Raw genomic sequence first — 27,996 nt, forward strand, 5'->3', positions numbered from 1 at the left:
AAAACTGATGTTGAAAACAGCTGTTTTGAATGCAAGAATGCAATTCACATAATTTAAAAAAATATGAATAATAATACTTTTATTCAGCAAGCATATATTACATTGATCAAGGATGACAGAAAAGACTTTATCACAGTTATAGAAAGTTTCTATTTTGAATAAATGTTGTTGTTTTTTAAACTTTGTATTCATCAAATAATTATTGGGGGGAAAATAATGGTTTCCACCAAAATATTAAGCACCTTTTTGGGATGATAAGAAACGTTACTTGAGGGCCAAATCAGAAAATTTGAATTATTTGTGAATGATCATGTGACCCAGAACACTGGACAGCACTGGGCAAGGCTGAAAAAAAAAAAAAATGCGGTTCCAGAAAGTAAAAACAAGATTTTAAATTATTTAACAATTACTGTTTTTTTTTTTTATAAAATAAATGCATTCTTGGTGAGCATGAGACTCACATCACATCATATATGTCACAGCTGAAGGAAAAGGTGTTTGTTTCAGATATATAGGAGGAAATCAAGGTTTCTATTATTTTACTTATTTGCATCAGCATTTTTGGCATCACCCGTACACCAGTAACCAACCATAATTATTTCTGGATTATAGTGAAATACAGAGATGTGTTGGGATCAAATATTGGCAGGAAGCATTAGTGTATGCATGTGTGATTGACTTGAGGACATTGTGTAAAGAGCTCAGAAAGAAGTGTGTGAATAGTGTTTCAAAGTCCTTTCTCATACAGGGGCTTTATTTAAAGCTGGAAGGCCTTGTGCGCCACACATCAAAGATGCACTTGTTGAGAGAAAGAGAGAGACTGATTAACACAACTGATGCAGAGAGCCAGACCACAGTCAAACTATTCAATAGCTAGACTGAACTGGACACACATAAGACTCTCTCACTCTCTGACACACAAACACTTCATAGAGTATCTCTGTCAGCAAAATACAGAAATAGAGAATTGCTTAGACATAGCCATGCATCAAAAGTCAAAATTCTTGGCTGAACCTGAAAATTCAGGACACACTGGGCCGAAAATTGAAGGAAAAATAATTAAGTTAGTTTGTTTTGGAATAAGTAAGCAAATTCGAAATGATATCATATATATCTCTAAGTAATTACAAGTATTCTTCCGTTATATCATAATATCAAAGTTTAGCATTTAAAATATTGGATAATATTTGTAAATTAGTTGTAAATAAACCCAACTATCTGATATATGTAATATATACTGTATGTTTTATATGTAATTATTGATGTTTGGCTAATATAAACACATTTTTACCCTATAAAGTGCATAACAAAGGATTTTTAATTTATGTATTTAAAATAATACCCCAAATGTCTAGGGTACATACCGATTGATTGATTGAGATTTTTGATTATATATATTATTCTTAAGAGTGACTCATATAACATTTTAAAGGCAGCTTTAATCGCCTTTTTGGAAACTTCATGACTTAATTGATGACATTACTATGACATTTCATAGTTTATTTCGCACTTTCTCATCACTAGCACTATCTCATACTTGTTTGACTAGCGCCTGTCACTAAGGTGAGAGATATATAATATATATTTTCTTTTTCTGACTTTTCAAATGCAAGCTGATTTCATAAAAAAAAGAAAATCCAATTAACCAACAAAATGATTAAAAAAAATAATTAAAAGATTATCCTAATAATTGTTAGTAGCAGCTTTAAACTTTTTTCTTTACTACATTTCCCATACCAAATCTAAAACACCTCTCTAAACAAATGCACCAAATGTGCTAATTTAGTACTTGCTTCCTCTAATAAAAGCCAACGAAAACAAGAACAAGCTCCTGAATGTGAGCTCATATCAACTGTAGAGCAGACATTAACAGGAAGTGTGAGCTGTATGACTATTCTTTGTTATTAAAATATGCTGAACTGATACCACTGATATCAATCATAGCTTTCAGTAAAAAAAAACATAAGCAAACGACTTCTATTACAAAGCCCAAAATGAACTCGGGTACATCAAGGTGAATTACTTTTGAATTCTCTTCCAAGTGCTAAAAAATCCACCACATACACCACCATAAACCTCTGCCGAAGAGCCAAAACATTCCCACTATGTTTCTCCTCTGATATCCTGTTTCCCATTAAAGTTTTGTGGTGTTGAGAATCCACACAAACCGCCGCGATGTAAGCTGTGAAGCCCACGGATGAATTAAAATGGTCCTGACAGGACAGCCAGAGGTCCTGGATGTTAAAATGCAGTGGGCAGAAGTTCTGACCAAGAAGGTTTAACAACACAAACCACACACACAAATGAGTGTTTTGTCTTATTAGCGTTTTTCCCAGTGCTTAATTTGTAAATTGCGAGGTCCCGGAACAAAGCGGGGTTACGGATCCGGCATGTGATTACAGGAGGAAGAGGTAACGCAACACTCGCGCAATCACATTGCTGGACCAGTTTAAGTGATTTTAAGAGTGTGCACCAGTTGCATTTAGTCTGTAAGGTCATGAATAACATGGAAATGCCATGCGATTTTAAAACAACAATTTCCGGGACTAAAAACATTTTGAAAAAGTTGTGGAATTTTATTTTTCAAATCTCTGTGTAATAGAGTTATATTTAATCAGGTCCTACATTTCTGGGTGTAGCTATATTGCATGGTTTTAATAATAAATAGAAATTCCTGCATTTATTCAACATAGATTTGAATAATAAAATAAATCAACACAAACTATTGGATTAAATCAGTCATTCGAACCCAGTCTTCGAATCCATGAACTCTCTCGGAGCGTGCTTCTCATCAGTGCATCTTGTCTGCACTACAGCGACCTGCTGCACGCTGCGATACAAGGCTCACATTTCGATCAGGACAGCTGACAGAACTGTCACTTGACTAATCAGGTAATTGTTGCATTGTCACAAAAATGTACAATTTGAACACCTACCTTAAAAAGTATTTTAAGTCATTTGGTACTCACGCGCTCCACAGGCTGTACGTATGTGCCCTTACAGTCACATCCAATGCTCGCGTGTATAAAGCTGCCTCGCGAGTATAATATACAAGTTATTTTTCATAGTTTTTTTTTTGTTTAAGCATCCAAATACAAACAGTATGATGTCTGATGGGTTTTGACAAATAAAACAGTTTCATGATACACTCTAATAAAATACAGGGGGAAAAGAAAGAAAAGGCAGAAAAATCAATAATTAAACAACACTGCTTGTGTTGTATCAGACACGTGCAATTAACATTAGGCTATATAAAAACAAGCTCAAATGGAGTTAACAAGGTCTTTGACTGGCGAATGAGGAGATCTGTGTTTTGTCTGCATCTGAGGCAAGTGCAGCGCATTAAATGCCATCATCACCTTTTACAGGTTAGGGTATAACGTTTATTGTTGCTATGGGCGCTTAGTTTTTTCTTGTTATTTAATACACTTAGCCAAAATCTCATGATATAAACACAAAAACAAATGCCTTAACAGACATAGTGTTTGAGTAAAGAAAATGCTGTACTATTCAAACAGTTATTTGTTTACCCTTGCTTTGCGGATAAACGGAGATCTGTCTCCAGGCTGTGTGCGCGCGATAATTTGAGTGAAGGCTCATGTTGATAATGATAATTTTCACGGCACATGTCTGGCTGTTCTCTGTCTGCCATACTGAAACGCCGCTCCTGGAGGAGGGGGATCCGCCAAAATGAGGTGCCGGATCAGATTTCGGAGGTGCTGGATCCGGCTTGTTCCGGCACAAATTAAGCCCTGGTTTTTCCAACCAACCGTGTTTTTTTTGGATGATTCAGATTACTGACACTCACCAAAAAAGAAATCAAATTATGTTGTGACTTTCAGTTCCTAAAATCTAGATTAGGCTGCAACCACCGAAATCTTGCATGACTAAAACAAAACTTAACCTTAAAAGATATTTTTTATATATATACTGTATATATATATATATATATATATATATATATATATATATATATATATATATATATATATATATATATATATATATATATATATATACATACACAGTACAGACCAAAAGTTTGGACACACCTTCTCATTCAAAGAGTTTTCTTTATTTTCATGACTATGAAAATTGTAGATTCACACTGAAGGCATCAAAACTATGAATGAACACATGTGGAATTATATATGGATTTATATACATAACAAAAAACTTTATTCTCGAAACATTTCGATTTTATTCTCGTAATATTTTGAATTTAATCTCGTAATATTTTAACTTTATTCTCATATTTAGACTTTAATCCTGTAATATTTCAACTTTAATCTTGTAATATTTCGAATTTAATCTCGTAATATTTTTTTACTTTATTCTCGAAACATTTCGACTTTATTCTCGTAGTATTGACTTTATTCTCATAATATTTCAACTTTATTCTCGTAATATTTCGACTTTATTATCGTAGTAGGCCTATTACGACTAAAATAGATAAATCTGCACAAAAATCCTAATTTATAATTGAGCCGTCATCTGATGAGATTAAATAGACAGAAGATAAAACAAGAAAAGACAATTCCTAAACTGTGATTTCAGCTATATTTGCATGCAAAATTAGAGAAGCAAACTTAGAAACAGAGAAAGAGGTGTGTGTGTGCGTGCTGGAAAGCAAAATCTTGCGCTCATGCACCAGCAAAAGTGAGTAATATGAGACTCGCTAAGGTTTGTCCAAGAAGTTGCTAGACTCATCACTAGTTGCTTTTTTGGAAAAAGTCGCTAGGGGGATCTGAAAAGTTGCTAAATCTAGCGACAAAGTCAACACTGCCATGGTGTCTCTGCAGTACAGGGAACGTCAGCTGGAGGAAACAGTTCTCGCGCACACAGAACGAACAGACACGAAAAGTGTAGGGCGAGGGGAGATTTAACACTAGTTAATCGATTGCTGATGGTTCCATTATTTTGGGCAGATAAAAAAAATATGAGGATAAAAATAATAAAAGCAAAAATGTTTCTCCATATATACCAAGTAAAGTCTATGTGTGGGAAGCACTGCTGTGATTATTTCAGATTACATGGGCATGAGTTCATGCTGTTTATCTAGCACACTCACCCTCAAGACGGATGCCCTCCTTCTGAACAGTGTAGCTCAGCACGGCAAAAGGGGCCACAGGTGATTTTGCTATGACAATCTAAAACAAGAAACAAGAAGAGTTTCAGAATGAGTAAGGGAAGGGCTCAGCTTCGAAGCCACAATATCAATATAAGGCCAAAGTTTAATTACTTATAATTAAGACATACAACAGACTGAGAATTTGAATATATTTATATAATAATTTTATGAATATTCATACTGTATTTAGTAAAAATGTGATACTGTGAAAAACTATTACAATTCTTATATATATATATTTTTGTATTTTTATTTTTTTATTATTATTATTTATTTTTTTATTATTATTATTTATTTTTTTATGAAATTTATTTTTGTTATGGCGAAGCTAAATTTTGGCTAATATGATACTTTTGAAATAGGAAGTCTCTCAACAGGATTCATTAATGCTATCAAAAATACAGGAAATATACTAATACTGTATAGTGTATAGTAAATATAGTAATACTTTTCAGTGTCACATGATCCTTCAGAAGCACGCTAATGCTGATTTGCATTAATTAATTGTGTTAATTGCATTATTTGCAACCACAACATTGATGTGCAAGTCAGGAGACACTTGTTTTCCACCAGCTTATTTTATTTACTTATATAAAACAACAACAACAACAATAAGAATAATAATACTTTATAATGCAATAATATTTAATATAATATTTATAATATATTACAGTATATATCATTATTATTATTTAGCAGACCAAATTAACAACCCTAATAATACTACTTGAATTTCAGTTTTCACATGACTGAACTCTTTGCCCCCAGGCAACAAATAAAGTCATTTATGTGGCTGTTGCATCGATGGGCATATAAGCAATTAAAGGATCCTGGAAAACTCCTGTTAGAAAGAAGCAGCATTGAGTTACCAGACTCAGCAGAGTCTGCCAGCAACCTGCATCAATGCCTATTAGAGATCCTTGAGAATCTACATAACTCTTTTTGTCATCAGCCTCTAATATCAAAACCCTGCGCTGGGGTGTGGCATGTTCAAAATGAGACACATTAGTAAAAAAACTTACTCATCAAAACTCAAAAGAGGAAACGGGAGTGAGATGAAGGACGCTACTGTCTGCTAATGGTTGCGTGAACATGTCGGAAATGATTCAGACTCCCAAACACAAGTAAACAAAAGGCACTTTTGTGACTTCTGATTAAAACGACTGCGGTATTCCTTGGGACTTCATGAAACACTTTTCTGTCTCAAGTGAACCATCACAGACAGCAAGCCTCGCTCTAGGCTTATTTGCAGGAATATCCGGTTACCAGTGGTTAAGAATGAGTTTGCTTTTAAAAACCTTCTGCCAGTTGCCTTGTGTGAATGCTGTTCCTTACTGACGCACCTTGACACACGAACACAAAGCTTTCTGGTCACCCAAAACAGCCCAGTTCTCTTTGTTTTAACCCAAACGCACATCTTTCATGTAAGGAAGTCGTATGACTTTACCTCTAATGGATAAATTCCTCAGTAAATGACAGAAAAGCAGGGAGTTTCTGAGGGGTTTTTTTACTGAAGTGGTTTTGCCAGAGCTACTGAACCACACAAAAGAGCCAGGCACCATTGCCTGCCATGTGTACCAGCAGTTTTGGACCACTGCCTCTCTATCAGTGCGTTTTTCTTTAGGTGGGAGCTCAGTCGGAAAAGAGAAAAACAAAGTCCTCAGGGCTCTAAGGGTGTAGGGGCAATGAGGTATGCCATCATTCAACAGGATGAAAACAAGTAGGGCAGGCCTAAAAATGAGAGGGCTGGTGGAGTAAGACATTTTCTTTTTTTTTAAGCTTGTCTTAAAGATGAAATCGCTGGATAAGAGCAGTTTTATTCCCTGTACTGACATATTTCCTGGAAGTAGGAAGTTTAGGTGGGAAACATTGAAGCTACTTTCCTTAATATACAGTACCGACCAAAAGTTTGGACACACCTTCTCATTCAAAGAGTTTTCTTTATTTTCATGACTATGAAAATTGTAGAGTAACACTGAAGGCATTAAAACTATGAATTAACACATGTGGAATTATATATGGATTTATATACATAACAAAAAAGTGTGAAACAACTGAAAATATGTCATATTCTAGGTTCTTCAAAGTAGCCACCTTTTGCTTTGATTACTGCTTTGCACACTCTTGGCATTCTCTTGATGAGCTTCAAGAGGTAGTCACCTGAAATGGTCTTCCAACAGTCTTGAAGGAGTTCCCCAAGAGATGCTTAGCACTTGTTGGCCCTTTTGCCTTCAGTCTGCGGTCCAGCTCACCCCTAAACCATCTCGATTGGGTTCAGGTCCGGTGACTGTGGAGGCCAGGTCATCTGGCGCAGCACCCCATCACTCTCCTTCTTGGTCAAATAGCCCTTGATGCCTTCAGTGTGACTCTACAATTTTCATAGTCATGAAAATAAAGAAAACTCTTTGAATGAGAAGGTGTGCCCAAACTTTTGGTCTGTACAGTATATATATATACACATATACATACACACACACACACACACAGGTGCTGGTCATAGAATTAGAATATCATCAAAAAGTTGATTTCACTAATTCAATTCAAAAAGTGAAACTTGTATTCATTCATTACACTCAACTGCTATATTTCAAATGTTTATTTCTTTTAATTTTGATGATTATAACTGACAACTAAGTAAAATCCCAAATTCAGTATCTCAGAAAATTAGAATATTGTGAAAAGGTTCAATATTAAAGACACCTGGTGCCACACTCTGATCAGCTAATTAACTCAAAACACCTGCAAATGCCTTTAAATGGTCTCTCAGTCTAGTTCTGTAGGCTACACAATCATGGGGAAGACTGCTGACTTGACAGTTGTCCAAAAGACGACCATTGACACCTTGCACAAGGAGCAAAAGAGGCTGGCTGTTCACAGAGCTCTTAATAGAGAGGCAAAGAGAAGGAAAATATGTGGTATTATGTGGTAATATGTGGATTACCGCACCCTGGAGAGGATTGTGAAACAAAACCCATTCAAAAATGTTGGGGAGATTCACAAAGAGTGGACTGCAGCTGGAGTCAGTGCTTCAAGAACCACTACACATAGATGTATGCAAGACATGGGTTTCAGCTGTCACATTCCTTGTGTCAAGCCACTCTTGAACAACAGACAGCGTCAGAAGCGTCTCGACTGGACTGCTGCTGAGTGGTCCAAAGTTATGTTCTCTGATGAAAGTAAATTTTGCATTTCCTTTGGATATCAGGCTCCCAGAGTCTGGAGGAAGAGAGGAGAGGCACACAATCCACGTTTCTTGAGGTCCAGTGTAAAGTTTCCACAGTCAGTGATGGTTTGGGATGCTATGTCATCTGCTGGTGTTTGTCCACTGTGTTTTCTGAGGTCAAAGGTCAACGCAGCCGTATACCAGGAAGTTTTAGAGCACTTCATGCTTCCAGCTGCTGACCAACTTTATGGAGATGCAGATTTCATTTTCCAACAGGACTTGGCACCTGGACACGGTGCCAAAGCTACCAGTACCTGGTTTAAGACCATGGTATCCCTGTTCTTAATTGGCCAGCAAACTCGCCTGACCTTAACCCCATAGAAAATCTATGGCGTATTGAAAAGAGGAAGATGCGATATGCCAGACCCAACAATGCAGAAGAGCTGAAGGCCACTATCAGAGTAACTTGGGCTCTCATAACACCTGATTGATCGACTCCATGCCACGCCACATTGCTGCAGTAATTCAGGCAAAAGGAGCCCCAACTAAGTATTGAGTGCTGTACATGCTCATACTTGTCATGTTCATACTTTTCAGTTGGCCAAGATTTAAAAAAATCCTTTCTTTGTATTGGTCTTAAGTAATATTCTAATTTTCTGAGATACTGAATTTGGTATTTAACTTAGTTGTCAGTTATAATCATCAAAATTAAAAGAAATAAACATTTGAAATATATCAATCTGTCTGTAATTAATGAATATAATATACAAGTTTCAATTTCTGAATGGAATTAGTGAAATAAATCAACTATATAATATTATATAATATAAATGAATATATATATATATATATATATATATATATATATATATATAAAACAGCAAAACCATGATTTGCAAGCTGCTTATCGGTTTCAGATATTGGGTGAGGGACATGATCATTCTAGAGAGAATATAATTGGACAAAAAAAATGGTGTGTTGCAAGATGATGTCATCAATACCACTGATCCCTTTTCCCAAGAAAACCTGGTCATTTTTAAAGTGTACATGTCTACGACTAGGCGATATGGCTGAAATCTGTATCACGATATAAGTGTTTCATATTGGTCGATATCGATAATTATTGATATTTTTATGACCTATTTAAAATAAGGACCAGGAGAAAAATACATTACATTTAAACATTTTTATTATAAACTTAAAAGATTAGTTCACCTCAAAATGAAAATTTCCTAATAATTTCTTTCTTCAGTGGAAATTAATTTTTTGGAGGAATAAATAGCAACTAACTGAGTTAAAGTCCATTATATGGAGAAAAAAATGTTTTTCTCAAAAAACTTAATTTCTTTTCCACTGAAGAAAGAAAGACATGGATATCTTGGATGGCATTGGGGGTGAGTAAATGATTAGGAAACTTTCGTTTTGGGGGGAACTAATCCTTTAACCTTCCTCTGATTCATAGGTGTGAATGGCAAAGGACAAAAAAGCAGGAAAATATAAGGCGCACCTTTCATGATGCGGCGAGATCACGTGTGATTATCCCAGTAGTTAGGACATCGCACAAGATTTGTGTCAACAGAGAAAACATTTCATCACTGGATAGGTTTTGTTTGTTTATTTAAAGTGTGGTTTATGTCAGCTGAATGTGTGGAACGCTTTTCAGAGAAGATAAGGCAACGTTATTTTAGTACAATTCACACCCAGCGGTCATTCAGGGGAAAAAAAATCTCTGACTGCTCCACGTGAAACATCAGTCTTCTGACCTATCATCGTGTCAATTCTCAGTTGATTTTGATGGTAATATCAATTTTGATGAATATGCGCGAGGAAGGGAGAGCAAGACAGTTTGAAGACTGTGAGAGCGCGCGCGAGAGGCCAGAGGAGGGTCTCTCTCTCTCTCTCTCTGCTCGTTCTCTCAGTAACATGCACAGGCGCCTGTCAGAATTAGCGCAGCAGTCAGTCATCTTATCTACATCACTCACCGATCAAATAAGGCTTTCCACTTATCATTCCACGCCGGTTCTGTTTGGTTCTAATACTGAAGAATCCAACACGAGACAACGATATGGCGCAACCAAAATGCTACATTGGCTGGTAGCGTGTCACACCTACGTTGCTAGGTTACCAGAGAGTAAGTGCCTTTGTTCATGCAACCAAACTTGCTTCGCAACCTCTCGTTTCTTCTAACGAAGAAAAAAAAATATTGAACGTTTTGTTGAATGCATTTTTTATTGATATCGATTATATGTATATCGTGATACATATCGTTATCGTTTTATCGCCCAGCCCTATACACATCTACTAGGATTTTTGTCACCTGGTTAGGTGTTTTTCGGTTGGTTTTGCATTGGTTCATTAAGTCACATCGAGTTTGCTTTTTGTATATTTAAACAAAGTTTTGCGAATTCACACAAAGGAGTAAGAAATTATTTACCAGGGGGGCAGGGTTTCATATTTTATTGAAGCATCCCTGGGCGTCGCCATTGGCTAGCGGACCCCCACCTGCTGTTAGCATTCCATTGACTCCCATTCATTTTGGCGTCACTTTGACAGCGAATAACTTTACATCTGAGGCGTTTAAAGACTCCATTTGTCCATTCATTATTTCTAAAGAAACACGAAAATGTATAATAGGCCCCATTACCTTGTATCTTACATTGTGGCCCCTTAGAAGCAGTTTTTGTAAAAATAGGCTAACGATTGCATCATAACCTGCGACTCTCTGTCGCACAGTAAAGAAATTACTGTAAATTATTCAACAACGTCTGCAAGATTCAGTGGGTGATTCAGATTTCTCTTGACACAGCGATTAGAAGACTTACAATTGTCAGACAGGTTGCTCACGTGACCTCTACGTCATCAAGCTCAGTTTGAGTCTGCGCAGTTCGCTCGACCCCCAGGAAGTGCATGCTTCTAATTGACTTAATTTGTCTCCGTTGAATCCAATGGGGTCGCTGTGTCCATTTCTTTTACTGTCTATGGTATTTACCTGTCTCCGTTCTGTGTCCTCGTACTGGACGATGAGGCGTGTGTTAACACTGTGACTCCATGTGTTTCCAAGCGCCGCTGTCACAAAACCTGAGTCCTCCTCCTTAGATACTGAAGGACAAAACAAACAAACAAAAAAAGTCAAGAGTTCGACATTAACATTTGTGCCAAATTGGAGTAAAAACTCAGTTTGGTATATAAATAAATACATAAAAATCAATAAAATACATATTTTAAAATAATTAATTGGACAATCAGCTAGTCACTTTATTAGAACTTTTATTAGATGATGTTTTAAAAATTTATTCTAACAATGATTAACCTAATCTCTCTTAACTCTTTCCCTTCCAGCATTTTTGAAAAAAGTTTTTAGCCACTGCCAACCATTTTGATGATTTTCACTAAAATTTGATGGCCTCCAGTATATTTTGCTGTGTGAATATTTGTACATTCAATGCACCAAAATAAAGACCTCTACTTTTAAACAAAAAAGCATACTTTTTTCAAATCAACACTTGAATATAGGTAGGTTTCATTAAAATCTATCATTTTGAGCAAAAAGATGAGAAAATCAGATTTTCATCAAAAACTACATCTGGATAGTATTCAGCACGGTTATCAAAGCATAAATCCAGTTAATCACTTCCATCAACATCTCCAAAGCTTGCATAGACATATACCACTTCCTGGATCATCATTTTACTCCGTAACATTACGCAGTTTCCATTAATATGCTGTCTATTGCTGATGATCGCATTATCATATGCATCTGTTTACATAAGAGATCACTAGTTTTTCCGTCTGGTTCACGTGTGTTTATGTTCGAAAGGTTTTGTACTCGTTCAGAATACGTGTACCGGTAATAGCATCCCCGAGTGTATAACAGTCAAAACACGAAAAGCTGTAAAAACTTGTCAATGGCAGGGAAAGATTTAAAATTACTTGATTAAAATTCAAATGACAAACAAACTTTTACTGCATATGGATATATCTAGGATGCATAACAATTTTATTCACAATAACTATACATAAATTCCTTATAACACTGTCATTAATTTGAAGTTTGGTAATATAATTGTAATATAAATGACAAAATTTGTTGGTTGTTAAAGAAATGTTACACATGATACTATAGAAATATCCATTAGCACTCAATTATATGTTGCTTATGAACTTGTAATTTCTTTATATAATTTTGCATTATTATCATTTAAATATTAACATGTTTAATAATTTTAAAAAAGACACTCACCAGTGCTACATTTATTAGATAAAATAATAAAATCTGTAATACCGTTCGTGTATTTTAAAAAGTAATTTACTGCATTTTCCACATCATTTCGCCAGTCTTGTATCCCACGATCCTTTAGATATCATTCTAATATTCTGATTTGCTGCTCAAGAAACAGTTATCCTTATTATCAATGCTGTAAACAGTTGTGCTACATAATATTAAATATTTAATACTGTTTCATAATCAGAAATAAATATGAATTTCTCATTTCACCCGCCACTGGGAGGTTAATTTTAGACTAGCCGTTTCTGAATATTGCTCCATTTCCCAATCGCCATAACTCACTCATCCACTGTGAATCACTTTGAGCCATTGAGTCATTACTGTTGTTTAAGGATTGAGTGCAGAGCAGATGATAAGCCCAAGAAACAATGGAAACACTTTTTAGGTCAGACACCTGAGGAAGTTACCAATGTTACTATTGACAACACTCATCCGGGTCTTCTTCGAACTGCAATGTAAACACACCTGCGTGTTTTTGTTCTCCTGCTGTGCTGCAACCAGAAACAGTCAGGGCCTCTGAGGTCACGGTCTGAGAGTCTTTCTCATGGTTCTTTGTTGTGCAACATTTAAGCACCATGCTGTAATCTGACAATACCATTCACAACTGTCACATCAGCAACTCTCACTTCCTCAAAACATTTCCTGTGGAAAGTCAAGTGCTGGGGAAACCTGAAAAGGCTGGCACGGCATGTCAGTGAACTGGATGCCTGGAAGGCCCCACCTCTGAAAAATCAACATCCTCAAAAAACCTAAAAAAATCTGGAAACAATAGGCAACCACTTCACAGCTGCAGATCGGGCTGAGCTCTGTTTCACATCAACAGACAACAGATAAAAACTAAAGCCAAAAACGTTGACACTCCAAAAAGGTTTATAAAAACATCCATATAAATCCAGTGTTTAATCCGTCTTCTGAAGAGACACTATTGATTGGTAAGCAGAAGCTGCTTGTTTGATGCACAGAAAATCTATTTTTGCTCACATCAAGCGAATGCGGTTGAGCTTGCATGTTTACCATGTTTAACGTACTCTGTGTGCATTGATCAAAGACTTGCATGTAAATTATGTTTTTTAAAAAAAAATCTTTTTATGAACTTTCTGAAGTATCAAAGTATTGGTAAAAAGGAAGGACTGAAATATTTCACATTTCATTCTAAATCTCCATTTGTGTTTCAAAGATGAACAAAATTTTGGATCATGAGGGTGAATAAAGGTTGACAATTTTCAGTTCTGGCGGAAATAACCCTTCAATGTATCTATTCATTCATTTCATACTAACACAACTGCTACCATTTTGTAGGACTGTAGTGAAAATGACCTTGCAAGTGACATATGAAAATTAAGTAGGCCTATCAAATCATTTTGATCGGACATCGGACAAACCCAAAAATTTGGAAAAGTATATTTTTCAAAATTTTACATTTTACCTGTAGAAATTTATGAGCCAAGGAATCAGAAGAAAAACTAATTTTGCTTTAGACCTACAGTTCAAAAATTATTAGCAGAAATATAAGAGCAAAATTGGTGGCGCTAGAGAGTTTGAGATAGACTCAAAATTTCCTATAGTTAATATTGAGACTGTCCTCTATCTTTGTGCCAAATTTCATGACTTTCCCACAAGCAGTTCTATGGGCTGCCATAGTCATCCAGATCGTAGGAAGAGAAAAGAAGAACAACAACAACAACTAACGGATAGTTAGTTAGCTTGACCCCTAATTATTGTAAAGACCCCACATACAGCAAACTTTTGCTTAAGGGGAAAAAGTAAAATATACCAGATAGCAGTAGTGTGCTGTATCCCCAGGTGCTTTTTACAATGTTTTCAGCCGAAAACTGGAAACTTTACATGCGTTTTGCCTGTTCATTTACATGACAACAGTGTTTTGCGGACTGAAAACGCATATTTTGGAAAACGGATTTCAAAGTGCAAGTTTTTGAAATGGCAAAGTTATAATTTCCGTGTAAACACTTAATACAGGAATCTTTGAAAATGGTGACGTCATGCGCGTGTTACATGTTAGTTATGTAGACATGACCAGTACATGTCAATTTTAAAGGCAAGCATGAACAAACATACACAACAATGGCGGAGTACATGGTACTGTTGTTGCTGCTCAAGAGTTTGCTAACGCATTTTCAGCAAAGTGTGGATTTACTGCACAAATATTACTTTCCCGTTTTTGACTACATCGTTATCATGTAAACGCAGCCTCAACCAGCAAGTTGAGGAACTGCACCGTAAGAATTGCATTCAACAGATTTTGTGGGCACGTCTGTGCTGTTACCTTATTTGCATAATTACTATAGTGACTAAGGGCTTAAAACCATGAGCAAATACACAGCACTATCAGCAGGCACAACTCATTCTGATGTCTGAAAGAAATGCAGACTAATGAGCACGCATTGTAATTTCATGGTAATAAGGTTGGAGAGGGCCAGACTAAACAAATGTGACGCCCAGTTAAGACCCAACTTCTTAAATCAATGCTCTGGGTTCCAGAACAATCCGCCTACACTCTCCGATCTCAACAGAAGCAATGGGTGCTTTCCCACACTGCGTGACAGCATGGCTATTCACAGACTTCAATCAGCTGTCTTTTTAATAATCCACAAATCAGCACCAAATTCAGCATTTCCAAATATTTTTTATTGATGGGTTGTCAAACGGGAATGGGAAAGTTGTTGACTTGGACTGGATATAGACAAGGGAGAGGCTCTCATGTGGTGATGCAGATTCAAAGATAATACGGTTAAAAAATTGTTTTTTGTCCTCTTGGCTGATTTGGTTTGAAAGCCTGTAGTGTTTGGCAAATGAATTGAGCCAATAATAATCATGCAGACATGCAGTTTTCCCAACAATCTTCTCTTGAATACTCTCCATCATCTGGGAAAAATATTTGTGAATGTCTCATTGATGTTGTAAAGCTCAATTGCTGATTTGTTTTACACATACTGTTCTTTTCCTCAGTCACAAGTAGATTGTGCAAAACTATATGCTTTCATCAGTGGGTTATCTGAATGACTAGTCGGGTTTAAAAGATGTAATTACACTGATTTAAGGTCAGATCCAGCACATTGATCAGATGTGTTTTTCAGGGGGCGATCACAGAGGATTAATTTCTGTGTTTAAAAACTGCTTTAAACTTTGCACAATCGTCAATTTGCATTGCATAGGGGGTAGAAAGAGTCATAAATTATCGTTCATGTGGTGCACTCACATCAAAACCATTGTGCAGTGCATAATCTAGTTCCGTTCCTCATCGCAAAAGGGCTACTTACATATAATTTGTTACCTTATTATATATGGTTAAAAACTGTACGTTTTAACATTGTTAAACAATACATGCAATCTTACTGTTCATTCTTGTCAAATCTATGGGTTTTACAAATAAATCTGAAATACAAACACTGCAATTTCCAAAAATCCCTGCATAACATGTTTTATATAAATAATGTAGTTTCTTCTCATTTTTGTTATCAGTAATGTACATTTTGTGTTACATTTTCTGTTATTTTGTTAATTTTTGTATTATTTTAGTGTATATGTTAGAATCTGATGATATTTTGTCTGTCATGTGACCCTGTGCACTATGTAAGTATTAGCTATATTTATAGACAGGCTACTTACGATGAACTCTGATCCATCCTGTTGTTTTCTACTGTGCCATCTGTTTTATTATGATGTTAATCCATAAATTTTAAGGTAAAATGTACATTTTTGTAAGTAAACTGGTATAATAAATATATTAGGTATCAATCAACATGCTATCATGTCATACCCAAAACACTGTCATTTTGTATTATTTATGGTGAATTTCATCTGCTATTTTTAAGGTAAATTAAACAGGATATTTTTACATTTATATTTACATTTATTCATTTAGCAGACGCTTTTATCCAAAGATGAAGACAGTGGAAGCAATCAAAAACAACAAAAAGAGCAATGATATATAAATGCTATAACAAGTCTCAGTTAGGTTAACACAGTACACGTAGCATGGGATTTTAAATAATATAATAAATAAAAAGAAAACAGATAGAATAAAAAAAAGAATAGAGCAAGCTAGTGTTAGAGGTCTTTACACATACACACACACACACACACACACACACACATATACAATTGCATAATAAATGAAAAGAAAATAGAATACAGAAAGATTAGAAAGGTAGTTAGATTTTTTTTTAAGAATAGAATTAGAATAGTGAGTGTTAAAGTTAGAGGGTCAAATAAAGATTGAAGAGATGTGTTTTAAGCCGATTCTTGAAGATGGCTAAGGACTCAGCTGTCCGGATTGAGTTGGGGAGGTCATTCCACCAGGAGGGAACATTTAATTTAAAGGTCCGTAAAAGTGACTTTGTGCTTCTTTGGGATGGCACAATCAAGCGACGTTCCCTTGCAGAACGCAAGCTTCTAGAGGGCACATAAGTCTGAAGAAACAAATTTAGGTAAATGGGTGCAGAGCCAGTGGTAGTTTTGTAGGCAAACATCAATGTCTTGAATTTTATGCGAGCAGCTAATGGAAGCCAGTGCAAATTGATAAACAGAGGTGTGACGTGTATTCTTTTTGGCTCATTAAAAATTAATCTTGCTGCCGCGTTCTGAATTAATTGTAAAGGTTTGATAGAATTGGCTGGAAGACCTGCCAAGAGGGCATTGCAATAGTCCAGCCTGGGCAGAACAAGAGCTTGAACAAGGAGTTGTGCAGCATGTTCCGAAAGAAAGGGCTTGATCTTCTTGATGTTGAATAAAGCAAATCTGCAGGATCGGACAGTTTTAGCAATGTGGTCTGAGAAAGTCAGCTGATCATCAATCATAACTCCAAGGCTTTTGAAGGAGTTATGGTTGATGTGCCTAACTTGATGGTGAAATTGTGATGAAACGATGGGTTTGCTGGAACCACAAGCAGTTCTGTCTTGGCAAGGTTGAGTTGAAGGTGATGGTCCATCATCCAGGAAGAAATGTCTGTTAGACAAGCTGAGATGTGAATAGCTACCGTCGGATCATCAGGATGGAATGAGAGGTAGAGTTGAGTGTCATCAGCATAGCAGTGGTATGAAAAGCCATGTTTCTGAATGACAGAACCTAATGATGCCATGTAGACAGAGAAAAGAAGTGGTCCAAGTACTGAGCCCTGAGGCACCCCAGTAGTTAGTTGTTGTGACTTGGACACCTCACCTCTCCAAGATACTTTGAAGAACCTATCTGATAGGTAAGACTCAAACCATTGAAGTGTGGTTCCTGAGATGTCATTTGCCAGTAGGGTTGATAGGAGGATCTGGTGGTTAACCGTGTCAAAAGCAGCGGACAGATAAAGCAGGATAAGTACTGAAGATTTGGATTCTGCTCTTGCCAGTCTTAGAGCTTAAACAACTGAGAGCAAGGCCGTCTCAGTTTAATGTCCACTTCTGAAGCCAGATTGGTTACTGTCAAGGAGGTTGTTGTGTGTGAGAAATGTAGAGACTTGGTTGAACACAGCTCGTTCTAAGTGTTTTAGCAATGAAAGTGTTTTTTTTTTTTTTTTTTACAACGTAGTTACTTGCAGAACAAGCCTTACCTTAATTCACCACAACTTTTAAACCTCGGATTTCTGATATGTTCATAAAGAATCTTCATAATTTAAAAACATTATATATATATAAAACATCACTTTTTTTAAAGGTCAAATTCTCGCTATTAACAAACCATTAACAACTACTTTCATCTCAAACTCCCAAGTGAGCAAGGTAATTGTTAAGTTAAGGTAATGGGTAGAATTAGGGATGTAGAACATGGTCATGCAGAATATGTGCTTTCTAAGTACTAATTAACAGTCAATTTCTTAATAATAGGAATGATAATAAGCGAATAGTTAATAGTGAGAGCTGGTCCCTATATGTAACGACTGGGTGAAGGAGTGGCAGGAAGCAAGTGCGAGATAAATTCGATTTAATGAAGATAATGAAACAATACAATACTGAGACACAAATAACGCTGGGAGGAATGCACAGTCCAAGATGGTGGTGATGAATGATGAATCCGGAAGGCGAAGGTGAGTTGGCAGCAGGAGAGGGTGACACAGGAACTGCGGGGAAGCGAGCCGAAGGTAAGTGGTGTTGCTTGGTGGTGGGTTGCATAGAGTGTACGGGGTTCCGGGGAGACACGGACATCCAACGCAGAAACACACAAGAAAGCAAAACATAGGTCACAAACATGAAACAACGCTCTCACGAAGACAAGACGCTAGACAAGCCAATATATAGGGATGGGTAATGAGTGACAGCTGTAGCTGATGACAAGTAACGGAGACGCCCACAAACTAATCAGTGCTGACGCGTAACACACAGACTTCACCCACAAAGTGCAAAAACCAGAGACCACGGTTTACCAACCGTGACAGTACCCCCCCCCCCCCCTAAGAACGCCTCCTGGAGTTCCCAGGAGGGCCTACCTGCTGATTGTAATCATCAATAAGGGAGTGATCCAGTATGTCCCTAGCTGGTACCCAACTCCTCTCCTCCGGACCGTAACCTTCCCAGTCCACCAAGTACTGGTATCCTCGTCCCCTCCGTCTTGAGTCTCGATTAACCGAATAGGTCGGTTCCCCATCTACGAGACGCGGTGGCGGTGGAACCGGGGTAGGCGGATTAATACGTGAATAAAACATGGGTTTAATTTTGGACACATGGAAGGCGGGATGTATCCTCCTGTACGCTGGAGGTAGTTTGAGGCGGACTGTCACCAGACTAATGATCTTGGTGATAGTAAACGGGCCAATGAATTTGGGAGCTAATTTGTTAGAAACGGCACGGAGAGGAATATTGTTCGTAGAAAGCCCCACCTTTTGACCCACGAAGTAAACGGGAGGCTTTGACCGGTGGCGATTGGCCTTGGCCTTAGTGCGCTCCCGCATCCGTTAATCTGAGCGTCCACCCGGAGTGCCAGGTCGATTAGGCCGTTGAGCGTTGGGGGCAGCTCGAGGAGGTAGATTTCCTTCTGAACATGGTCGGCCAGCCCATGCAGGAATCGATCCCACTGCGCCGCCTCGTTCCACTGGCACGCGGCCGCCAGGGTGCGGAACTGAATGGAATAGTCCGCCACTGATGATTTTCCATGTTTAAGGTCCGAGAGCTGGTGAGCGGCCTCCCTGCAGGCCCCGGCTCGATCGAAGATCCGTTTCATCTCTTCGGAGAGGGAGTGGAACGAGGCGCAACACGGATGTTGATTCTCCCACACCGCCGTCCCCCATAAGGCGGCTCTGCCAGAAAATAGGGTAAGAGCAAACGCAACCTTGGACTCCTCTGTCGCGAAGGTGCGGTGCTGCAATGCAAAATGCATGGAACATTTGTTAAGGAAAGTCTTGCAAAAGTTTGGCTCACCAGAGTAACTCTCTGGTGCCGGAAGTCGCGGCTCTGGCCGGAAGTGGTCCTGGGAGGTCTCCCGGGGGACGGGCGGCGCAGGCAGAGCGGTGGGCGCAGTGGGAGAGGTGAGTTGAAGAATCCGCTGGGAGAGCTTGGACACCTGTGTCACCAGTGCTTGGATCGCGCGTCCGGTGTTTACAATGCTCTCCTTCTGCTGATCCATGCGGTTGACGCTGTGGTGAATTAATTCAGACAGTGAAGTGGTGCTCGCTGCTTCCATGTTTGGTGAGAGCGTTCTGTAACGACTGGGTGAGTGGCAGGAAGCAAGTGCGAGATAAATGAGATTTAATGAAGATAATGAAACAATACAATACTGAGACACAAATAACGCTGGGAGGAATGCACAGTTCAAGATGGTGGTGATGAATGATGAATCCGGAAGGCGGAGGTGAGTTGGCAGCAGGAGAGGGTGACACAGGAACTGCGGGGAAGCGAGCCGAAGGTAAGTGGTGTTGCTTGGTGGTGGGTTGCGTAGAGTGGACGGGGTTCCGGGGAGACACGGACATCCAACACAGAAACACACAATAGGGTTGTGCCGATTGACGATAGTATCGTGTATCGACGATAGTCAGAGATATAGACATAAGCAGATTTCTCTGTCAATAATCAAGACGATATTAGGCTCATTTTCCTATTAATGTATTAGATTATAATAATGATAACTATTATTTTTATTAGGCTGCTTATTAAAATAAAACTGCCCAGCTATTTCATTTCAGCATCACATTTCACACACACACACACATACAGCGCGTGCGAGCGCAGGAGGATTAGAGCCTGTAGTCACTGAAACTGTCCGCCTTGACTCTGATAACTCGTTAAATCCATGAAATGAAAGAGATAGAAAACGAGGAGTTGGTGTCCCACACATTAAATGGCTGCTACACGACAACATGCTCTTCTCATACATGACAGATTAACTCTTTCTTGGCGTTACAAATAAAGTAAAGACAAAATATTAACAAGGCGGCAGAGCGAACTTATCATCCATAGTGGTTCTCACGTAGACCTTCTATTAGACTTATCACTTATAACACTCACTATGTGGTGATGACGTAGAAGGACTACGTGAGAACCACTATGGATAAGTTTGCTCTGCAGCCTTGTTATTATTTTCATGCACACCGCACTATACTGTGATGCATGCAAAATACAGAGTTTTGGCCGATACTAAGTCACAATCCACAAACAGACGTACATCGTCTGCAGATATAAGGTGTTTCATTGCACTTTAACAAGTAATCTGAACGGCCTATATATGTGCACTATTTTAAACGAGCCCTCACTGAGTTTAATGCCAGTTATGTTAGAATGCATCTCATTCTTTTTTCTGTTGCGGTGCGTCGAGCTCGTCATGAGGCGCGCGGTCCGGAGCGCTGATGCATCAGTTCAATTCAACTTTACTCCAAATATATGAACTTACCTGTTTTAAATATTTTATATTTAACTTGTTCGTTTATGCCCAATATTAGTGTTAAACTGTTGGACTTTAAATGAAATCTAATATTGATTTTCACCGTTGACTGATTATGCAGAACATTTAGACTGATAACTTCCGCACACAGATGCGGCAAATTGTCACAGGGCGCACGATATGACAGTTGTGTCCGACTATATATATATGAACGTAGCTGTTTTAAATACAGTATTTTTATATTTAACATTAGTTTATCAGTATGTTTTAAAGTATCTTTTTTCAATAATTGGTGATTCCATAGGCTCTCTCACGCACCTGCACGGTTTAAAACACAAGAACAAAGAGTCTCTCTCTTGCTCCACCCATGCACGATAAGATCGTGTATCGTCGATCTCACGGGCTGACGATATGACGATTTGAAAAATGACCATATCGCCCAACACTAACACACAAGAAAGCAAAACATAGGTCACAAACATGAAACAACGCTCTCACAAACACAAGACGCTAGACAAGCCAATATATAGGGATGAGTAATGAGTGACAGCTGTTGCTGATTACAATTAATGGAGACGCCCACAAACTAATCAATGCTGACGCGTAACACACAGACTTCACCCACAAAGTGCAAAACCCAGAGATCACGGTTTACCAACCGTGACACTATACTAAAATCTTACCAAAATATTTATTTTAGAAATGTTTCAAACAAAATCAAGTCTCAAGAAATGGAGAAGATAAAACAAAGTGAAACAAAGTCTTGCTTGTTTCTTAGTGAACTACACAAAATAGCCTTCTTATCAATGTTCTGAGGAGCTCGAAGTGAATCACTGTGGCCTCTTTTACACACAGACGGTGGGGGAGCCCGGGGCCTCACAACTGAACTGTTGTCTGCTCATGCTACAAGCACTTAAATCACATCTGACCCCAAAAGTAAACACATTAATCTAAGGCCAGTAGCTGATGTCTAATGGAAAAAATGGTATTTGAGCCAAAGCGGAAATGGTCAGTAAATCTGCTGATCTGTTATGAGTTATATGTATTGGCCTCTTATAAATAACAAGCGTGAAGCAGTAGCCGAGAGCAACTACTGTACTATTCTGGACCATAGTCAACATCTTAGATTCAACTATGCAAGAAGATACAAACTGCTAAGGTTTGGCCTCTTGTCTACAACTTCATTAAAAGACCTCAAAGGCAGTTTCCATTCCCAAGGCCAAAGAAAAACAAATTTTCTCAATAACTGGCTGTCTGAGAACCAATAAAACCCAGTCTTAATCAGTTGCTCTTAGCTACAAAGTACAACAACAGCTTGAAAAGCAGACATCCTTATATGAGGTGCTAAGAGACGTCCAAGCTGCAATCAGTATTTGTAAACTAATTTTACAATTTTATGGAAATGTAAACATTTAAAGAAAGTGTATACTCAAAAATATAGTTTCTGTAATACTTTAATCACCCTCATGAAGCAACTAAAGAAAATATGACTTTCTTTTGTGAAACAAAAAAAGAGAGACTCTGAAGTAGGGATGTTGCAACGTAGCGACAACTGTGGCATTTTTCTTTTCAGACATTGCAATACCGCTGTTAACATGAATCATAGCATTGGATTTGGTTATCATGCCATTTTTCTTTTCAAAATTTCTATAGAATAATATTTGTTAACGTGAATCATAGCGTTTGATTTAATCATGCCATTTTCCCTTTTTCAAAATTCCAAGATATTGCGATAATATTACTAACGTCAGTGAGCACATTAGACTTAGTTATCATAGCTTTTTCTTCTCAAAATTTCTATAGATATTGTTATGATATTGTTAATGTGAATCATAACATCAGATTTTGTTATGCCATTTTTATTGAAAAATTTCTATAGATATTCTAATAATATTGTTAATGTGATTCGTAGCGTTGGATTTCGTTATCATGGTGCTTTTCTTCTTTTCAAATGTTCTATATATACAGTAGGTGGCCATCCTATCCGGGGCTTACCGCCGCGTGTACCGCCGCGTAACTGTAATTCAGTCGCGTGTTAAAATCATTCGCGAAACTAGGTTGAGAACCACTGATATAAAAGTTGCTGTCCCATTTTATACAGGAATTGTTCATTTTAAAAAATCGAATTATATTGTTAGTTCTTATTATATTGTTAACACAAGTTCATTTAGAACTTTTTTTTTACTTATAAACTCCTTGAGAATTTAAAGTTAGTTTAATAGTATTTAAATTCAAGTTTAAAAAAAGGTTTTAATTGATTAAATTATTTTTTATTAATTAATAATATGTTATCATGTTTGTTCTTGTAAAAAATACGACAATCCGAATATTTGTTTTGCTTTACCTATTTATGTAAGCTACAATTATTCAAATAATAATAATAATAATAATAATAATAAAATAATGTCATTAAAAAAATACCATTGGCCCGTGTAATTTTGAGCATTATAGGATTGTGACTTTAAAGATTAGTCATTTAGGTGGTAAAAATACTGTGAAATTAATAATGGCATAACATTTTAGAAATTAACAATGGCATTTTAGAGCAACCGAAGGTTTATGAAACATTAGCCAATAAAGAATTTTTTTAAACAACGGAACTTAAAGTTGTGAACTAAAATAATATTTCAACCATACAGTGTGAATAAATAAAATGCATAATTTTCATAACATTTCATTATTCATAAAATGCATAACGTTTCTGCTGTTTGGATTTGTAGGCTACTTCAATATAATGAGCTCCAAGTTTAAGAATAGCCCTAGACTAGTTTCTCTCATCTCTCTCTGTTTAACAGCATTAGCTCAATGATATACGTCTTCCTTCCGTTAGAATTTTCCTGCCTTGCTAAATGTTTGGCTCATGCAGGGCCGGCGCGTGCCTATAGGCGAACTAGGCAGCCGCCTAGGGCGGAGAGAGAGAAGGAGAGAGAGAGAGAGAGAGAGAGAGAAGGCGAGAGAGAGAGAGAGAGAGAGAGAGAGAATCATTAATTTATTTGTTTCACATTAGGTATAAATAAAATAAAAGCTATAAATAAATAAAAAAACTTTACATTTCGAATAAAAATTCCCGCACGACAGCGCCCTATTAGTAGGTCTATATGTATGCAAAATACTTTAATGTATATTCAAAAATGTCAAAACTAATAAATTTATCTGGTCATGAGTAATCGCCTCCGTGGAAGAGCGCTTTTCGCTGCTTAGAGACCATGGGCGTATTTGGATTTTTAGATGACATCGCATATCTCAAAGAAAAGGAGAATAGAATAGCCTTCAGGATTGCCTAGGACTGGAAAAGGCCCTGACTCATGGAGACTCGCGAGATGTTGATGGGCATGAATTGTTTGAAGAGCTGACTGCTTTGGGCAGACGCCTGGTTGCTCTGGATGTGCTTAAATTCATCTGTGAAAAAGGGATGGAAAACAATTTTCCAAGTGTTTTTGTAGCATTGAGAGTGCTTCTCACTCTCCCTGTCACTGTGAGCTATGGAGAACGCAGTTTCTCAAAGCTTAAACTGATAAAAATGATCTCCGAAGTACAAGTTAAACCCGAGGACGCAATCAAAGCGTTTGCCGCTGCGAAAGCCCGACGCGCACGCTTCTGAAATGTAGGTGTGTGAATGTGTGTAGGCTATCAGTCAAGAAAACAATCGAAAACTCCAGTTTTGTGAGCTAAAAAGTTGAGTGCACATGTTTAGTTTTATTCTGTACACTATCTATTAGCCTATAAAACAGAATTTAGCTGTTGCATTGTGTAGGCTACCCTTTTCACCTTTTTGCAGAATGAAAAAATTTAAAACTCTGAAAACATGCTTGCACGTTTTTATTTTAGTGAAATTTCATAGATTAAAAAAAAAATGTTTACATGCATCTTAAGGATCCCTAATTGTGAATGTGAGGGGGGCGGCACGATCATGCTCTGCCTATAGCGGCATTTGAGCTTGCTCTGGCCCTGGGCTCATGATCAATAAGTTGTATTGGCCTCAATCTGATTCAGTAAAGTCAAACCGCAGACAGTGAAGCTTGCATCACTGAGCGCGCGGGACTCGCTGTGAGGCGGGAACAGAGGATTCCGCTTGGTCTTAAAGCCTCCCGCAAACATCCACGATCACAAATAACAATGATTTTCGTAAAATAATGATTAATTATTAATTGATGATTCGTTATTATCATTATGGTCTTGTGAAAATAATAATATGGGCTGCGAGAAAATTATGAATACAAAGAGTAGCCTACTTCTGAGTGAAAGCATGTTTCAGCCCAGTAACACACCGTTCCTCAGAGCCAAAACACAGACCGAATTCTGTTCAGCTGGAGGGGGTTGGGTTTTGGGTAGTTATTCATGGATTGTGGGGGTCGAGATAAAAGTGTGAATTGCTCTTACATATGGACAGAGGCTTTCACTTGCTGAACCGGTTTATATAGGACTGTTGTTTTGGCTATATTCACATTGCTGGCTCTCTCCGACGAGAGAAATGCAACATTCACACATTACACTATTAATTTTCGTCTAAAAACATTTCAAGCTTTCTGTAGATATATTTTTAATGTACCTATGTGAGACACCACGATATTATGTTAATTAAAAAATTATACATTCATTATCATGAAAAATTAAAGTGATGAGACGGCGCCTCCCTGTCATTAATGCACATTAATAATTTTTGCACAAACACTTGAATATGAGCTTCTTATCACAAGTAAAATTCATGCCAACAGCCAACATATTTAGCTTGATCAGAAGGTTGACTGCAAGAGTCGAGCGGGATGTTAAGAGTTTGTCTGTTTCTTTTACTGATTATTTTCGGGTTAAAGCATAATTTAAACAGATTCACACTCAATCGCTTTTGCAATAATGCGTTCAAACAAATGTAATCTTACAGTATACTACATTATCAGCATGCTATCTGATTTTGAAATCTTGAAGTTAATCGATCTGTTTAGATAAAAAAACTGACAAAAATATACTGTTATTTTCATCACAAACAAAATTTTCACAGCAGAAAGCAGCAATTAAAGATGTAATGCTTACAATGTTATTAGTTTGGCATGTGATAGGCTTTAGGGGAAAAAGTTTACACAAAATAGCTTAAGCCACTTTGAAACTCTCCAGTTATTTTTTTATTATTATTATTTTAGATGCTATGTTATGTTTCTGGTATCATAGCGCGTGGAGGGGAAGTTGTTGCTTCTCACAGACTCTGCTGCGGAGTGAGAGAGATGTTTCACCCGACGAAATGAAGACGACCGCGGCTGTACAAGCACAGCACATCCGTCGAAAATCAACTTGCAGCAATGCTCGTTCATCGACTCGCCAAGCTTTACTTTTGTAGGTCGCATGGCAGTAAATAATTCGATAATATGACCATGCAATCAATACAGATATTTAATAAAAACATTAAAACAAGCAGGGCTGTAAAATAAAACAATAAAAAAACGCATGCCAGGTCTACACTGGACACGAGTGGAACGATCCAACAAAAGACAACAGAACACAGTGATGGATACACTGGACTCGATCCCCATCAGTGAACTGATGCTCGTTCTGTTTATGATGAAATGTTCTGACACTGTGTTCAGATGATTTGACACTATAGTGTGATGTCATCAAGTTTAGACACACTTTTCGCTGTGGGGCACAGATGACAACTTTCGCGTCCGGTGTAGACACAGACAGTGACTGCTCTATTTACAAACAAGTTCTATAAGAAAAAAAAAAAAATCTAAACCAGTGGCATAACCAGATGGAAATATAAACTAGAAAAAATATTAACAGGTCCTCCGTCCATGACACTGACATCCGCTGAGTGGATGGTTAGATGCATGATGGGCTAGTATTAAAAAAATAGCATCTTTCCAGAATGTAATAACAGTACTGTTTTTTTTATCATCTTGTTGCAGTTATAAATTTGACTGCTAAATGAATGATAAAGAACTATATTAAAACTTGTTTTGTAAAATTCCTTCGTCATTTGAATATTGATTTAAAAATCGGTTTAAATCATAAATCAGATTTTTTTTTTCTAAAATAAAAAAAAAACAGGGATTTTTTTAGGCTATATGATATTACCCTACTTTAAAAACAAGTAAAGAAGGTTCCCTTTAAAATTACTTTAGTTGTCAATTACTAAAGCTTTTTTTTACTTCGTGTGAATGTTGTTGATTATAATGAGAGAACTTGAGTTTAATTGTGAGGACGTTTTATTAAATTCTTTAGAGTTTCAAAGATTTAATCGTGCTGGTTTAATTTTATTCGTTTCTTGTTTTAGGCAAATTAGGCCTAAATAATGGGAACGACATTATACAGTGCTTCACATTTAAACATGCAACAATTTCTTAAATTAGTTTACAGACAAATGTCTTTTTCCCAATAAGTTAAAGGACAGGTAACGAATAACAAAAATGCATGTTGTTTTATTAACCCTCTGGAGTCGATTAACGTGGATACGCGTTATGAGTCATTTTCTCCTGATAACCCCGAAAAGAACTTAAATTACACTTTCAGTTTTAATCGTACAGATAAGAGCAATACATCAATCGAATTGCTAACGTCAATCAGAGCATCAGATTTAGTTATCACGCCATTTTCTTAAAAGTACTATAGATA

The 27,996-nt window shown here is 37.2% G+C and overlaps 1 protein-coding gene across 3 annotated transcripts in view; it reads right to left on the reverse strand.

Moving 5' to 3' along the window:
• Window positions 1–27,996, reverse strand: part of rad51b (RAD51 paralog B) — a 61,701-nt gene that overhangs the window by 22,161 nt on the left and 11,544 nt on the right. For all 3 annotated transcript variants that reach the window (XR_009424219.1, XM_059513160.1, XM_059513161.1), the window contains exons 8-9: window positions 11,284–11,393; window positions 5,072–5,150 (exon numbers count right to left, since the gene is read on the reverse strand). Coding sequence is in view for 2 of the 3 variants with exons in the window: in XM_059513160.1 (XP_059369143.1) it covers window positions 5,072–5,150; window positions 11,284–11,393 (189 nt within the window). In the remaining variant the exon portion in view is untranslated. The remainder of the gene's footprint in view (window positions 1–5,071; window positions 5,151–11,283; window positions 11,394–27,996) is intronic.

Source organism: Carassius carassius, chromosome 27, assembly GCF_963082965.1.
Source record: "Carassius carassius chromosome 27, fCarCar2.1, whole genome shotgun sequence".
NCBI classification, from domain to species: domain Eukaryota; kingdom Metazoa; phylum Chordata; class Actinopteri; order Cypriniformes; family Cyprinidae; genus Carassius; species Carassius carassius.